The sequence below is a fragment of the Ambystoma mexicanum genome, chromosome 1q (genome assembly GCF_040938575.1).
Source record: "Ambystoma mexicanum isolate Mex_15411 chromosome 1q, UKY_AmexF1_1, whole genome shotgun sequence".
In the NCBI taxonomy this organism is placed as follows: Eukaryota; Metazoa; Chordata; class Amphibia; order Caudata; family Ambystomatidae; genus Ambystoma; species Ambystoma mexicanum.
Genome location: NC_090922.1, coordinates 634280892 through 634297941, shown reverse-complemented (window position 1 = coordinate 634297941; position 17050 = coordinate 634280892). Strand labels below are relative to the sequence as shown.

Here is a 17050-nt window from a genome sequence, read left to right as displayed (position 1 = left end):
CTCTATCTTGGTCCCCCCACTGACCCGGTACTGCCATTTCATATGGCGCTGCAGAGAAAGGTGGCGGCGGCTTGGACTGCTCCGGAGAGTCTCCCGGCAGTGGGCAAGTCTTTGCCGCGAAAATACCGTCCAGCCAGTAGCAACCCCTGCTACTTGTCCAGGCACCCCACTCCGGAGAGTTTGGTGGTGCAGGTGGCTACGGCCCCGGCAAAGCAAGCGTTGTATCCTACCATCCCTCTGGATAGGGACAACAAACGTTTTGATGGCTGGGCGAAGAAAGTGTTTACTTCAGGAGGTATGGCGCTTCAGGCGGCCAACTCCATATGTGCCTTTTCTCGTTTCACACACACTCTGTGGAACTGTGTTGCATTAGCGGCTGAACATATTCCCGAAGGGGACGAACAGGATGGTTTCATTGCTATGGTTCAGGATGGCAAGGATGCCATGTGTGAGGCCGTTCAGTCGGGTTTGGACATGGCAGATTGTGTCAGCCGGTCCATGGCGGCGAGCACCGTAATACGCAGGTTTGCGTGGTTGCGGAAGTCGGGGTTCGCTCCTGATGTGCAGTGACGGCTCCTCAACATGCCCTTTGACGGTGAACATCTTTTTGGCAGCAAGGCTGAAGATAGCCTTGAGAGGTTGCAGACCTCTAAAGCTGCAGTTCGACAACCTCCGCCTTTTTGTCCTAGGGGACAACAATGGAGGGGAGGTTCCCTTTGTTATTACTCTTTCGTCAGTAAAGCAAGAAGAGCTGTCAGTCAAAGAGGCCACCGTAAAAGTGCCAGAGGTGGAAAACAGGGTACTCGAGGTGCTAAGGCCGCTCAGGCAGTTGCCTCTTTGCCCTCAGGCAACACCGCAGCCGCTACCACTCAGTCATGAGGCCAGGTCCCATGGTTTGCCGGTTGGGGGAAGGCTGGCGCAGCATCTTGTAGAGTGGCGTGCCATTACTTCAGATGTGTGGGTTCTGGCGATCATAACCCACGGCTACTGTCTACCCTTTTGGCAGAGGCCTCACGACAATCCACCTGATATCCTCTTTGAAGAGTCCGGATCCGCTCCTTGCGCAGGAAATTCGACCCCTGCTGGAGAAAGGCGCCATAGAACTGGTGCCTGTAGCGGAGAGGAACAAGGGATGGTATTCCTCTTATTTTTTGATTTCGAAGAAAGACAGGGGATTGAGACCCATCATGGACTTGCGCGGTTTGAACAAACTCCTCAGGAAGGACAAGTTCAAGATGGTTACTCTCTCTCAAGTCCTCCAGGCCCTTCAACTTCAGGACTGGTTGGTGTCTCTCGACCTCAAGGACGCTTACTTCCATGTGCCGATCCATCCCAAGCACAAGAAGTACCTGAGGTTCGCGGTTGGCGACTCGCACTTTCAGTTTCGGGTCCTGCCGTTCGGATTGACCTCCGCCCCGAGGGTTTTCACCAAGCGCATGGTGGTGGTGGCAGGGCATCTCAGGAAAGGGGGGGTTCACGTCTACCCCTACCTGGACGATTGGTTGATCAGGGGGAGCTCTCCCGAGCAAGTCCTGGATCATCTGTCCGTCACCTGCCACTCCCTTCACAAGCTGGGCTTCTCCCTCATTTTAAAGAAGTCCCATTTGACGCCAACACAGCGGCTCCAGTACATCGGAGCAGTGCTCGACACATCCCTGGGGCTGTGTTTTCCTCCCCAGGTGAGGGCTCTTCACATTCAGTAGATGGTGCACAAGTTTCAACTTGCCCAGACGCTCCCGGCGTTCGGATGAGGTTGCTCAGCCTCATGGCATCCTGCATTCTTCTGGTGCCAGAGCCTCATCTGTGGATGAGATCTTTGCAGTGGGCACTCAAGATGCAATGGTCGCACTCTTCCGGCAGGATGTTTGACCTTGTTCAGGTGCCGCCCTCGGTCGCCCAGGACCTTCTGTGGTGGGCCGTCTAAGGCAATCTGATGAAGGGGGCCCCATTTTGGCTGCCCTGGCCGGAGGTGACGATCGTGACGGACGCATCCCTCACGGGATGGGGAGCTCATGCCAACAAGTTGACAGTCAGCGGTCGTTGGTCTCCGTCGGAGTCCAGACTTCATATCAATCTGTTGGAGCTGAGGGCCGTCGGGCTAGCCCTGAAAGCTTTTCTGCCGACTGTGCGAGGAAAGAGTGTCCTGATTCTAACGGACAACACAGTGGCCATGCACTACCTCAACAAAAAGGGGGGGGGGGGCAGAGTCACTTACTCTGTGCAGGGAGGCGATGCAGCTCGAATTCTGGGCCTTCCAGCAGGAAGTTTCGTTCTCGGCTGTTCATCTGGCTGGAGACGACAACGAGACGGCGGACACTCTGAGTAGGCAGAGCACGATCTCTCACGAGTGGGAGCTGGCTCAGGAGATTCTCCTGGAGATCTTCGCCCTTTGGGGGACCCCTCAAGTGGATCTGTTCGCCTCCAGTGTCAACCAGAAGTGCGAAAGGTTCTGCTCGCGGGAATTTCCTCCAAAAGGAGCCTTAGGAGACGCGTTTGTGGTGGAGTGGTCATTCCAACTGCTGTACGTGTTTCCTCCAGTCCCCGTCATCCCGCAAGTACTGCGGAGGTTAGAGGTTCGGTTCCCGGATGATCCTCATTGCTCCGGCATGGGCCCGTAGGACGTGGTACCCAGACCTTCTCGACTTGTCCATCTGCCCTCCACGTCGCCTTCCCTGCCGAGACGATCTGCTCTCATGGGAGGGGGGGGGGGTCAGGTTCTCCATCCAGCGGTCAGATCCCTCAACCTTCACGCTTGGCTTCTGAAAGGTTGAGGTATAAGGATTGGGACCTCCCTGAAGACGTGTTGGAGGTGTTGCTCTCGGTCAGACGGCCGGCAACAAAGTCTCTGTACCGTTGCCATTGGCGTAAATTCTGCGACTGGTGCAGAGGTAAGAATGTGGATCCTTTTGAATGTGACATTCCCATGGTTCTGTCTTTTTTGCTTTCCTTGGCCCACAGGGGCTTGCAAGTGGGTACCATTAAAGGTTACCTGGCGGCGCTGTCCATAATTAAGCGCTCGTCTGAAGAATGTTCCTATTTTAAGATTCCTTTAATTTCTCAGTTTTTGAAAGGGCTCACTAATGTGTTCCCTCAGTCACCTTTTCTGGTGCCCGGTTGGGATTTGAACCTTGTTCTTAAGTTTCTTATGGGGGCTTCGTTTGAGCCTTTGCATTCTTGCCCTTTGAGACTGTTAACTCTTAAAACTGTGTTATTGGTTGCGGGTACTTCCGCTCGCAGAGTGAGTGAGTTACAGGCACTTTCAGTTAAGCCACCCTTCACTGTGTTTCATAAGGACAGGGTAGTCCTTTGAGTTCGTCCTTCCTTTCTTCCGAAGGTGGTTTCAGAATTTCATTTGGGCCAGAAGGTGGTTGTTCCGGCATTCTATCCTCCTCCGCATCCTGGTAAGGAAGAGGAGAGGCTCCATAGGCTTGATCCTAGGAGAGCGTTAAGCTTTTATATTTCACGCATGTCCCTGGTCAGATTGGACGATCAACTCTTCATTGGTTACACTGGGAAGCGTTTGGGACAAGCTGTGACGAAACAGAATTTGTCTCGTTGGATTATTTTGGCTATCTCCGAGTGTTACCGCTTGGCGGGTAAGGACCCACCGGCTGGCTTGCGGGCCCATTCTACGAGGGGTATGGCTGCATCTACTGCCCTACAGAGGGGTGTTCCTATTCGTAACATCTGTGATGCTGCCACCTGGGCTTCTGTACATACTTTTGTACGTCACTACTCCCTCGATTCCATCCGAGGACAGGATCTGGCCTTTGGCAACGCAGTCCTTTATTCCGCAATTTGATTGGGCATGCTAAATTTGTCTTCTAAATTCTTTTCCCACCTCCTTGTTTTGGTACTGCTTTAGGAGTCTGTCAAAGATATGGAATACGTCGGAGGACCCAATCCCCTCGAAGAACAAGTTACTCTCTTACCTGGTAACGTTCGTTCGATGGGATGGTCTCACGACGTATTCCATATCTTTGACAGTAATCACCACAGCTGTTAAAAATTTTCGGCATGGTGGTAAGGTAATGGCATGTAGCATGGCGTTGAAATCCATCAATGCTACTTGTACGCTTGCAAGGTTCAGCCACACACTTTGGGAGTGTGCTTCATTAGCAGCTGACTACCTCCCGGAGGGAGAAGAAAGGGAAGCGTTCCTAAACATCATCAAGGATGGTAAAAGGTGCTATGTGCGAATCCCTTCAAACTGGCATTGATTCTGCTGACGGCATCAGCAGGGCCATGGCGGCAAGTACAACCCGGAGATTTGCTTGGTTGCGAAAGTCTGGTTTTGCTCCAGATGTGCAAAGCAGACTTTTGAATATGCCCTTTGACGGCTCTTCTTTGTTTGTTAAGAAGGCGGATGACAGTTTAGAAAAACTACAAACATCAAAGGCAGCAGCCGAATCCCTGGGAGCTGCAATCCGTTAGACACCATATCGCCCCTCAGGAACCTCTTGGAGAGGTTAAGTCCTTTCGCTTCTATTCCGCATTTGGAAGAGGCAGAGGACAAAAATTCACACGAGGTGGACGGGGTAAAAATACAAAAGCCGCAGCAGGTCCCTCTTTACCCTCGGCATCTGCATCAGCCGCCTCCAAACCGCTCTCAGGACTCTCCTCACAAGACACCAGTAGGGGGCAGGTAAACTCAACATCTGACGGAATGGCAGGCTATTACGTCAGATGCTTGGGCATTGGAGACAGTTGCCCAAGGTTACTGCCTGCCCTGCCTTTTCTACGCATCCCTCAGAGTCATCCACCTGCGAACAGCTCTCTGAAAGTTCCAGATCCGCTCCTCTTGCAGGAAATAGAACCGGTACCTGTAGCGGAGAGGAACAAGGGCTGGTACTCCCCCCTCCCCCTACTTTCTCATCCTGAAGAAAGACAGAGGACTGTGACCTATCTTGGACTTACGAGAATTGAACAAGTTCAAGATGGTAACACTCTCTCTCAGATCCTTCAGGCCCTCCAGCTCCAGGACTGGCTGGTATCTCTGGACCTCCAGGATGCTTATCTCCATGTGCCAATCCATCTCAAACGCAGGAAATACCTAAGGTTCACAATTGACTGCTCTCATTAAAAATTTGGAGTTCTGCCATTTGGGCTGACCTCCGCCCCGAGGGTCTTCATCAAGCTAATGTCGGTAGTGGCTGCAAGTCTAAGGAGGGAAGGGATTCAAGTCTACCCCTACCTGGACGATTGGCTGATCAGAGCTGTATCTCCGGAACAAGCTCAGATTCAGCTAGATTATGTCTGCCACTTCCTTCACAAACTGGGCTTCTCCCTCAATTTAAAGAAGTCACAGATGATACCATCAAAGAGACTCCAGTTCATTGGAGCGGTCCTGGACACATCCCTGGGAAAAGCCTCGCCACCAGAGGTGAGGGCTCAAGATATTCTGCAGATGGTCACCAAGTTTCAAAATGCCCAACGTCTCCCAGCCTTCGACTTTTTGAGGTTGCTAGGCCTCATGGCATCCTGCATCTTCCTTGTGCCAGAGGCTCGCCTGAGAATGAGATCTCTTCAGTGGGCACTGAGAACTCAGTGGTTGCAATTCTCAGGGAGAATGACAGACCTCCTTCAGGTTCCGACAAGGTGGCTCGAGACCTTCAGTGGTGGGCCTGCCAGAAAAACATCTTGAAGGGAGAACTGTTTTGGGAACCATGGCCGGAGATAACAGTAGTCACAGATGCCTCCCTCACGGGGTGGGGAGCCCATACCAACGACTTGACCATCAGCGGTCGTTGGTCTCCATCGGAGTCCAGACTACATATCAACCTGTTAGAGCTGAGAGCAATCAGACTAGCGCTGAAAGCTTTTCTGCCATCTGTACAGGGGAAACATTTCCTGATAATGATGGACAACACAGTGGCCATGCACTACCTCAACAAAAGAGGAAGCGCAGGATCACTGCCACTGTGCAGAGAGGCAATGCAGCTCCGGTTTTGGGCAATTCAAGAAGGAATCTCTCTATCGGCAGTTCATCTAGCCGGAGAGAAGAACTTGACGGCGGACGCTCTGAGCAGGCTGGGCACAGTCTCCCACGAGTAGGAACTAGCTCAGGAAGTCCTTCAGGAGATCTTCGCCCTTTGGGGAAACCCTCAAGTGGATCTGTTCGCCACCAGTACCAACAGGAAGTGCGATCTGTTTTGTACAAGGGAATTTCCCCCGAGAGGAGCTCTAGTACTGAAATTACCCTTAGTAATACAATTTCTAAAGGGGTTAACTAATGTCTACCCTCCAAGACCTTTCCAGGTTCCTTTATGGAACTTAGATTTAGTCTTAAATTTCCTGATGGGTACTCCTTTCGAACCACTCCACTCTTGTTCGCTAAGATTTTTCACCCTTAAAACTGTCTTATTAGTGGCATTAACATCTGCTAGAAGGGTGAGCCAATTACAAGCTCTATCTTGTAAACCCCCTCATACAATTTTTCATAAAGACAAGGTTGTCCTACAGGTGAAGCCGAATTTCCTCCCAAAGGTGGTTTCTGATTTCCACATCACTCAGAAAATACCTTACCTTCATTCTATCTGCATCCCCATCCGGGGAAAGAGGAAGAAAGGCTACATAGGCTGGACCCAAGGCAGGCTTTAAGCTTTTACAACAGACTTGCTAGGATTAGGCAAGCAGACCAACTGTTCGTAGGTTACTCAGGACACAAATTGGGACTACCGATAACAAAACAAACCATTTCCAGATGGATTATTTTGGCCATTCTGGAATGTTACAAACTAGCAGGGAAAGAGCCTCCTCAAAATCTTAGGGCTCATTCAACCAGGGGTATCGCAGCCTCCTCTGCCCTCCAAAGAGGGGTTCCGGTTCGAGACATATGTGCGTCTACCACATGGTCGTCCGCACATACCTTCACAAGATTTTACAACCTGGATTCCTCCTCTAGTCAAGAGACTAGGTTTGGCAAAGCCGTATTACATTCTGTTCATACCTAAAAGGAAACATGGCGTTTTACTCCCACCTTCAATTGCACACCACTGCTATGGGAGTCTATCAAAGATAAGGAATATGTCGGAGGACACGATCCCTTCGAAGAACAAGTTACTTCTTACCTGGTAACGTTCTTTCGATGGGATGTTCCTCCAACGTATTCCTTATCGCCCCTCCCATCCATGCCCTTGTGGTTGCAGTTTAGGCTCCTTCAAGGTCAATAACCAATTCATCTAAAACTGTTAACGTCAAAACGGAACTGAGCAACGGACGCTGCACGAGTCTATTTATACGCGTGATGACGGCGCCGTTACGGAGGCTGTCGAGGGACATCGGCTCGAGGGACGTCGACGCGCAGCGCCCTCTACTGAAAATGATGTCCGAGGCCAGCAAGCTGGGAGATGATCTATCAAAGATGAGGAATACGTCGGAGGAACATCCCATCGAAAGAACGTTACCAGGTAAGAAGTAACTTCTTCTTCTTTGTTTCTGCATATGTGTTTCATGCATATTAGTTTTGTACTGCTTGCACCAAGTTATTGTTTGTGGATTCTTTTTTTGCAGCTAATATGGGGACATTTGTGGTTTTATAATTGGGCTACAATAAATTTCCCATCTTTTTATTCATGGTATTTTTCATTTGATTTTGAAACGGTGTATCCAATTGTTGAAGTGCTGCATTTTATTCAATGCAAGCTATTTCTGTGCACATGCTGTTTACTTTTTGCTGCACAACACCTTACATACTGAGTAAACATTCAGTTTTACTAGTAGTGCTTTCATGTTTTGCAAAATATGTAAAGTTAGTTTTATTATGCAAGTGTTTTTCTTTGACTGTTTAATTTTGGCAATGATAGTCCAATTTAATTTAATAATTTGTTTTTCTATTTGAAAGTGTTACTTGTGTGTTATTAGGGATTTTTGCTATGAATTTAATGTCTACAGTTTCATTCCACAAATGGATTACTTGGGTATATTTTATTTTTTCCTAATATAGTGTCACCTCTGTGTAGATGAGTCATTTTCCAAAAATTTGAAAAGTGGGTTTTAGTTTATACTGCCTGCATTACATATTGGTCCGTTGTTTTATGTGCTGCTGCGACTTTTGATACCATTTGCATGTGTGATATTTGTCTGGCTCGGTTGTTATCTTTTGAATCCGAAAATGTTAGTCCGCGACTAACGGCTTGGTTTTGTACATGGATCATGCCAGGTTCTTGATAGATTGAAATGTGTACCTTATTCACACCCTGTGAAACTGGTATCCATTTTGAGCTTGATAATTGCACTTCCCTAGGTTACTAAATCTATAAAGTTTGCATTAGTATGCACTTGTTATTGTTTGGCTTCACTTTTGGCCCCTTCATCGCATTAAATATTTATGTGAATGAGTTTTATTTAGTAGTGTTGTTTTATATGTATTTTACCTTAAATATTTATGTGAATGAGTTTTATTTAGTAGTGTTGTTTTATATGTATTTTACCTTTTTTAATAGATTTACAGATTATGGGATCGAAATTAAGATTGGATAAACAGGAGCCAAAAGCAGCTTCTGGGAATACAGAATTAACTAGTGACCAGGAGCTACCACGGCGGGGCAAGGAGTTGGTGCATAGCCTTCTGTAAATTTAACTTGCATATAAGATGCAAAAATATAATTGTCTATTATTTGTGACCCCTTATACTTTAAATGATGTATAGATATGCCCTAATGTTTATAGATTGTCCCAAACGCAAAGTTAAATTCACATAGGTGTTTGTTCTGCTTCAGTTGGACTGGGGTCCCAAAAGTAGCTCCTGGTAGCTGTTGGTTTTAAGCTATCCAGGCTCTTCTAGGCTACAAACAGGAGCTAAAAAGCATCTCGGGCCCTCTCAATTTCAAACCGAGATGTTTACGTTAATCGAAATCTTCTTTTTTTTTTTTTTTTATCAGCAATTTTTCAAAATCTGAGTCCTGTTCAGGAAAGTAATTTTTCCATTAGTGATTTGCAACAGAAAGGGTATGTGAGTTTTATGATAAAGATGTGTTGTCTGAAGCATCTTATAACACAAATGAGAGTACCTTTTTAATTAAGGCATATTCACCCTGTGGCCAATAAAGTGACCCTTGCTAAAGTGCTGGTAGAGATTTGCCCTTTAGGTTGGCTCTGTCTCTCTTCCCTTTTTTTTTTAGTTACCAACACAATACGCCCAACACTGGCTCTCCTGTCAATAGTACAACTACTTAGAAAAAGCAAGCGCTATAGCAGTTAGAGATGTGTGTATATATAATCAGATACAGAATATAAATAACTGAGAAAACTAGAAATCGAGATCTCTTTTCTCTTTTTTTATTTTTCCTTCCTCTATCCACTATTAGATAGGCAGCCCACCAGGGCAGCCAAGGGGTAGTGGTATAGAGATGTAGGGTTAGATAGAACCTTCTGTCCCCCTTTTTTCCCTTCTTTGCTCACAACAGCTGAGTAGTCAAAGTTTGTCTTTTCATGAAGACGCACTGCTCTCCTAGAGATATGACCTTTGGTAACTAGTTGCCTCTGTCTGTCTCACCTTTGAGACTATTCAAAACGTTTTATCACTGAATAGCATTATACATGCCCAACACACACTTTTAGTCTAGTGGGTGGTCTGCCCCTCTTGTCTTTTCGTGTTAAAATATTGCTTGGGAAGAACGCAGTTCCAACCATTAAGAAATCTAAACCCTCCCACGCCCCTCTTGTTTGTTAGTCTGAAGCATCACCAAACTTGGTTTGTTAATCGCAGTTTGCAAAAGGAAAGGATTTGATTGGATGCTTAGTCGAAGTCTGGAGGCCGTGTCTAAAAGCATATGTGGATCTGTAATGTGATGCTGATTTGATTGACTGGTGTGTTTTCCTTTTTTGCTTTGTGTTCCTTACACTCGTGTGGTAAGTATATGTAGCGTGTCTGAGATTTGTCGCACGTGCATGCGGTTTTAGCTTATTACTGGTTTATGGTTGTAGGACTTATTCTTTTTTGTGACATATTCAGATGTCCTTTTGGGCCCCTGCAGTTTGTGGTCACTAGTTCTCATGCCAAAGTGTAGTTGGGAGATTTATTTTTCATCTATTAAAGTATGTTCTGTCGCAACTACTTGAGCTCTATACATGCCATCTTCTTGCAGTCTGCATCCACTGCACATGTTTGGCCATTATGGACTTCATTGTGTTTGGCTCTACAGACCCTCTGCACATGTTTACAAATGACTGTTTCATTTTTTTTAAAAAAACGTTTTTTAAAAGTTAACATTCCTTGTTTGTGTGAAGTTTTTCAGTTTTTTGCGACACGCGCTACCTCAGACAAAGGCCAGAAGAAATCTCTCAAAAATCCAGGTGGACAATAATACGCTAATATAGGCTAAATAGTGAATTTTTCCACCTCAGCAAGAAACCTTTAATTCCACCCAAAATGTGTCAAGTGTGTTCAGATTTCGGCTGTAAAATTTGGTAAACTTACATAGACAGTCACAAATGTTTGAGGAAAATATTTTTGCATTTTCCTTTAGCAAGTTTGGTATGACCTTCACTCTACTGCCTCAATAGCATAATATCAATGTATCATTTATATCATTCTGCTGTAGGTTTACCTCGCACTTCTTTGCCTCTAACTTTTGTTCTGAACCAAATAAATCACTGAATTATTCAGGTAACTGATCTGGTCAAATCTAAACAATCGAGGGAGATTTGGCACCGTTTCTTAAACGTTTTCATGTCTACAATTATTACTGAAAATGAAATTTTGTATGGCGATTTCCAGGCTACCATCCAGTCTTTTACTCCCTTCTTTTGCAACTTGGTAGTAAAAACATTTTTTAGGGTGTAATAAAAGTAGTTATGAATTAAAACTGGGTTATATTTAGGCAAGTAAAATACATCCCACTTAAAAACGCAGGTTTTCTTGGTGTAGAACTCGCTTTCCTTGTGCCAGTAATTGCCATGAATTAAAAGATATTATTTTGTAATCGTAAGCCCTCTTCAAATCAGATGACACAACAGTAGAGCTCCTCTCTGTGGCATCCACCGAGTTCTCTGGTCTGAACATAGTAGCAAAGCAGTGCAGGAGTTAAAAAGTGGCAGAAACCTGCATATCTGTTACTCTCTGTATAGAGAGTACACGGGCTGGAAAATGCTCCATCTACCCCACAATGTTTCAGAATGTTCTGCGTTTGATTTTTTGTGAGTTTTGACACACATCAAGGCCTAGTTGTGGATACTGCAAAAAAATTGGAAAATCGAATCTGCCAAACTCGAGATATTTATGTTCGAAGGGCTGTGGTAAGTCAGAATCAGGCGACTGACAATTTGTCATGGTTTGTACAGTGATTGTTTTATTCAAGTGCCGAAACCTTATACTAAACTTATACTTCTGTTCCCTACGCTGAAACACGTCAGGATGTTGTACAAAATAGTCTGTCTGCCGCCTAGAAACCTAGCCTGATACTTGTCTCTAACACAAAAATATCTTGAGGGCCTTTTAGCCAAATGATAGTTTTAGCTGGTTTCTGAAATCCGATGTACAGTCTCTAGAATAGACAAGTCTTTTCGCCCTCAACAAGGTTTCAATCCGATCACCATCAAATGTCTCTGGGTTTTTCACCCTATTCACAGTTCACGTAAGAATGTAAAATAACTCTTTCTGGCCTCCCGCCTGATCTACAAGGTAATAGGGAGTATCTGTGCCTCCTGACCTCCTACACAGTTCAAGTCTTGTATAAAGCAAAGTTTCTTCAAATGCCTCTGGTTAGCTCACCTCTTATGGCTCGATTCGGAACTCCTGCGATGTCTGTATCACATCCCCTCTTGGGGTCGGCTTGATTGTGGCCCACTTGGGCTCGGCAGATTCTCACTCCACCCTCGGCTTTTGCACCCCCTCTTGGGGTTAGTTTGCTTGTGGCCCACTCTGGGGCCCAACAAATTCTTACCCTGTCCTGGGGGGGGTCTCGAAAATCTCACCTCGCTCTTGGGATTTCTTGCCTTTCAGCCCCGCTTGGACTATTTAGCTTCTCACCCAGGCTTGGGGTATATGGATTCTCACCCCACCTTGGCCTATCTGGTTCCTCAGCCTCTCTTGTGCTATTGCGTTCCTCACCCCTTCCTGGGGTATAGCCAGGGTTTGTCCGCCCTCCTCCCTGGGCGCACCGCGTACTTGGTTTGCTGCGGCGTTGCCCGGTGGAGGCAACCTCCTCGGCAGTTGCCCCCGTTTTACGCTCTGTTCTCAGGCATCCGCGTTTTCCTTCAGCTCATGACAGGGCTTCGGTGTCAGTTCCAGCAGCCTTTGATCGACAAGTTTCAGTGCGATCATGTTGATTTTCTCTCCAGGGCCAAACTTCTCCAGCACCTGTCCTACTTGCAGGAGATGGCGCTCCTCAGCGTTCCACGCCATCTGCGTGCGACTGATTCCTGGATCCTCCTCGAAGGGGGATGTACCCCCTCCTCAATGTTAGCCTGTAGGCTTCCTTCTCACTCTCCTTCTCTGCCATGTTGGTTTGGCAAAACCTTTATGTACCTTTCTGCAAGAGGATGGAACACTACATTGGTCTGGCGCTCCATGCAAAGGTCGAAAAAGTAAAGGGGTCAGACAACATTCCAGCTACTTCTGTCTATTCACACAGTCGTCTTGTGAAATCACCATATAGCCTATAAAGACAATGGCTTCCTGAGACAAGGGAGGGTAACACATAATCCCTGTTAAGGCATGTCCTGTTCGCTAAAGTGGGTAAGGGGAGTAAGCCCCAGTGGGATCCCGCTAGCCCTCCCCACAAGAGGGTGTTGGATTTAGCAGTCTTGTCTCCCTAGTCCAAGCGGGGGTGGCTCCGCCTTGTGGAGAGGGGACAAATTCCCTGGATTTTTGACAAGCCAAACACATTTGAGATTTCCGAACATATGCAGTTGACCTGCATGGACAAATGGAATGAAAAACACAACAAAAAGTACACAAACATCCGCAGGCAGCAACGCACACCTTTTTAGTCATGCAAAAATTGCAGAAATATTGCACGAAAGGCATCCCATGACTGGCGGCTCCCAGCATGCAGAAGTGGTTCAGTACATGCACAGTAGAGGTGAAGGGACCAAACTAAAAGAAAAATAAACTGCAACATGAAAGATATTCTCCAAACCGCATTGTATGATGAGCAGCACCCAACAGAAATATGTTAACGTTGCTCACACATAGATTAGACAATACTAGCTTAATAAAGCAAGACAATCATTTAGGAAATGGGTTTTTATTTGGTTGGAAAAGAGTGAACATGACTGTCTTTTAAAAAGAATTAAAATGTATACATTTTGGGAGAGTCAACGTATCGTTAAGCACATTGGTGGCAGTACTAAACTGATTTGCATATGGCTTGTTCGTCCCTTGTGCAATGGTGGAGACGGGCTAAAAATGGTGGTTCATAAGGCTGGCAAGAGCATTGCCAGTTGTTGAGATTAATTCAAAATCTTCCACCCATCATGTGGACGATGTGATCAAATTGTGTGATTATAGGTAAAATAGGCCACTTTTTTTGTATCGCCATACTTGAGTTAAATGCAATTGGCATCACACTCCGTCTGGCAGGAGGATTTACCATGCCCCAAGGATGCTCAATATTGTATAATGAGGCCCATACACTCTGCTTTTTACTTACTGAATGCAACTTCTGCATCTTGTAGGCTGCTTGGGGGATTGAGGGAAAGGGCACCTGTGAATGGGGCAAATGATATCAAACATTTTCTGACCAGTAAGTAGATGATCCTTTGACTATTTTTGTCTCTATGCATATAACAGTGCACATGTAAGTCTTAGTGTTTGTCAAATGTGTGAATGTCATGCAATGATCTTCTTTTCTTTTGTGTTTAGATGGCAAGGCTGTTCTACCATAAACCACAGTTTGCCATTTTGGATGAATGCACCAGTGCTGTTAGTGTTGATGTGGAAGGCTACATTTACAGCCACTGCAGGAAGGTATGTCTTAATAACGTCAGCTGAGAAACCTTTCCATGCTTTACATTTGACCATGTTAAGTTCCATTTCTTCAAAATGTTTTTTTTATATTTCACTGCTAAGTTACGTATCCTATTGTAGTGAAATGACTGGTCAAACACACCTGCGTAGCATTTAGGGAGAAACATTCCCCATGATCTACAATCTGCACCTATGTATCAAAACATTTAACCCACTGTGCCTTTGCAATCAAGGCAAAGGGACATTCTCAAATAGCAACACCCATTTATGATTGCATTGGCTGCCTCCCAGAATGCTTAAAACAATTGCATTAGGTTGCTATGCTTGGAGTGCCACAAAGCTTAAGGTGGCTTTCAGTGACATTGCATGTACATGCACTATGAAGTGCCACGCCACCTTCCTCACTTTTGGTAGCTCTTTACCCATTGTTGTCTTTGCAGAATGAAGACACAGCAGACGATTCAGGTATGCACAGTTTCACTGAGGAAATGGTTCAGGAGGTTGCATTGAAATTAGGTGGAAATCGTGCCATAAAGTCCAGTACTAACAAGTAACAACAAAGCAAGTTTGACCAGCAGCTAATCAATTCTGCTTTTCTCCAGCATATGGGTCTGGCATGTATTCACATGCTTGTGTATATTCCCCGTCGTCAGGCTGGGAATCCTCAGTAAAAGAAAAACCGTTTTACTTTCGCTTACAAACTGTATTTCCCCTTTAAATCAATCACTGTCCTCTGTGTCCTACTGCCCCATCCAATGACAGTCCTCTCCCTAAGCCCATCCTCTGGCAGCCATCTTCAGATTTTTACCACACGCTTCAGTGTTGGGAGGCCTTGCGTTTGCTTTTCGAGCTACTTTTTCTTGTTTTACGACAGAAAAAGGTTCTATTTATGTTCCAAAGGAGCCGGTGTGCTCTTTTCTCCATCTGCCACCAGCAGAGACTCTTTGTCGGTGCATTTCAGCGCCTCTCAAGAGCAAAGAGCGTCGGAGATTCTAGGCCATCAGGCCTACTTCGTGCCCTCCGACCATGACAGGGGAGGAGGGAAGGTCCCTCTTCAAGCCCTGCACCAAATGCAGGATATGGAATGTGTTTGTTGAACACAAGCACCTGCAATGCCGCTATTGCCTGCATCCGGACCATATGGAAGGGGAGTACGAGATACGCCTCTGGTTCTCCAAGAAGACCAAGGACAGACACAGTAGACTGGCAGCGTGGCTTAACGCCAAGGCCTTTGACCTGTGCTCCCAACAGGGTCATGCCTCACCCAGGACTGGCCGGTTCGGGGAGCGGTCTTCGAAGTCCTTTGAGGGCGCATCGTCTGTGGGAGCCCAAGACAAGGCCAAGAACTGTAAGTCTGAGTCCACCGGGTTTGCTGTGGAAGCAGCTCCCAAGGAGGATAGGGTGCGATCCTCATCACCCTCCGCCTCCATTGCCACTCGGCAATGGAGCCCCTCCTCAAACGAAATCTATACCGGCTAAACTGCAGGAGAAATCCAAGAAGCAGCGAACAGCCCATGCAGGCCCAATCAGCACAGGCTAGTACTTTGTTACCACGGCGGCTACGGGCGCTGACCCTGCGAAGGTAGCCCCTGCAGTGCAGTAGGTATCCCCGCCCCCGAGGCGCAACACCGCCGCAGTGACTTTGGCAAAGTCTGCTGCCACGCCTGAAGTGTGGAAATGGGCTCAGGCCCCTTTTCAAGACCCGCAGGGGAGAAAAAAGGGGGGGCGTGGAGGTCCTGAAACAGCCCTCCAAGGCTGTGGCCCAAGCCATGGAGATCTGGTCCACTGACAACGATGACCAGGAGTCCTTATACATGGTCCATGAGGATGTGGAAGAGGAGGAGGAGGAGGAGGAGGATGACTGTGCAGGGCCTAGTCCTGCTATTTCAGCCGAGGGCCATTTTTTTGGACATTTTGTCGACCCTGCACACCTTGATGTCAGAGATCCAAAGGAGGATACCCCCGGTCCTGGTGGTCCCCCAGGTCTCTGATCAGCCTCCAACGAAGAAGAGGAAGTATCATTTGACACCCCCATGATAACCTCCACCTTGGGCCCCTTCTCCCCTAGTACACCCAGACACTGGCAAGGGGTCGGATACGGCCACAACAACGGATGACGAGGACATCGCCGTAGCGGACGGGTCTCTGCATTTGGATGCTCCACATAGGTTGTCCCCACTGGATGAGGTGGGATAGTTCCACCCCATGATCTTCAGAGCCTCCAAGCTATTCCAGCTTGTGTCCGAGGAAACCAGGATGGATGGTTTCTTGTACCAGAGGCGCGAAGCCAAGAGGAAGACTTATTATGGCTGTGCCTATTCTGGACATTGTGTGGGAATCGGGCCTGTCCCTCATGAAGAACCCTTGCACTGCTCCAGCCAAATGGGATAGTCTGGAGAAGACGTATTGGGTGCCGGACTCTGCACTGAAGTGCTTGAGGTTTCAACCATCACCAGATTCGGTGGTATCGGCAGCCACGAGGAAACGGCCGGCCAACCTGTCCTTGTCTTCAGTCCCTCCGGACAGCGAGGGGAAGAGGATGGACACCAGGGGAAGGAAGGTGATTTTCACTGCGGCGTCCACTATCTGGCCGGCCAGCGCGCTAGCAATCCTAGCCAGGTACGACAGAGAGCTGTGGTACAAGCTGGGCCTATTCTGGAGTTCTTCCCCCGACGATGAGAGAATGGGCGCAATCGCTCTCTTCCTAGAAGGCGAAGTAGCATCTGATCATGCCATCACAGTGGCGTTGGACGTCGTGGATACGGGATTCCGGCAGATGTTGAACAGTGTCTGCCTCTGTCGCCAAGGCTGAACTAAGGTCTTCAGAACTAAGGTCATCTCCTGGCTAATCAACAAATAACTGTCCTACCACATATGTATGCACACCCTATCTCCAATTTTACTTATGTTGTTTGACCACTATTATCTATGCATTTCTGCCTTCTTGTTCAGCTCTCCTATGGCTTATTACTACTGTACCATTGTCTGTTATTTGTAACCTGATGTTCAAAGCGCACATATACCTCTGGGTCAAGAGCGCTATATAAATAAATAAACAAACAAACAAACGCCACAAATTTCCGTCCGGAGATCCAGGCGAATGTGCTGGCCATGCCCTTCGGAGAGAAATTATTTCGG

General features: G+C 47.1%; 1 protein-coding gene across 2 annotated transcripts in view; it reads left to right on the top strand.

The window, feature by feature from the left end:
- The window catches only part of ABCD3 (ATP binding cassette subfamily D member 3), a 949084-nt gene that overhangs the window by 825447 nt on the left and 106587 nt on the right, over positions 1-17050 (top strand). For both annotated transcript variants that reach the window (XM_069641211.1, XM_069641209.1), the window contains one exon: positions 13808-13912. In XM_069641211.1, the coding sequence (XP_069497312.1) occupies positions 13808-13912 (105 nt within the window). The remainder of the gene's footprint in view (positions 1-13807; positions 13913-17050) is intronic.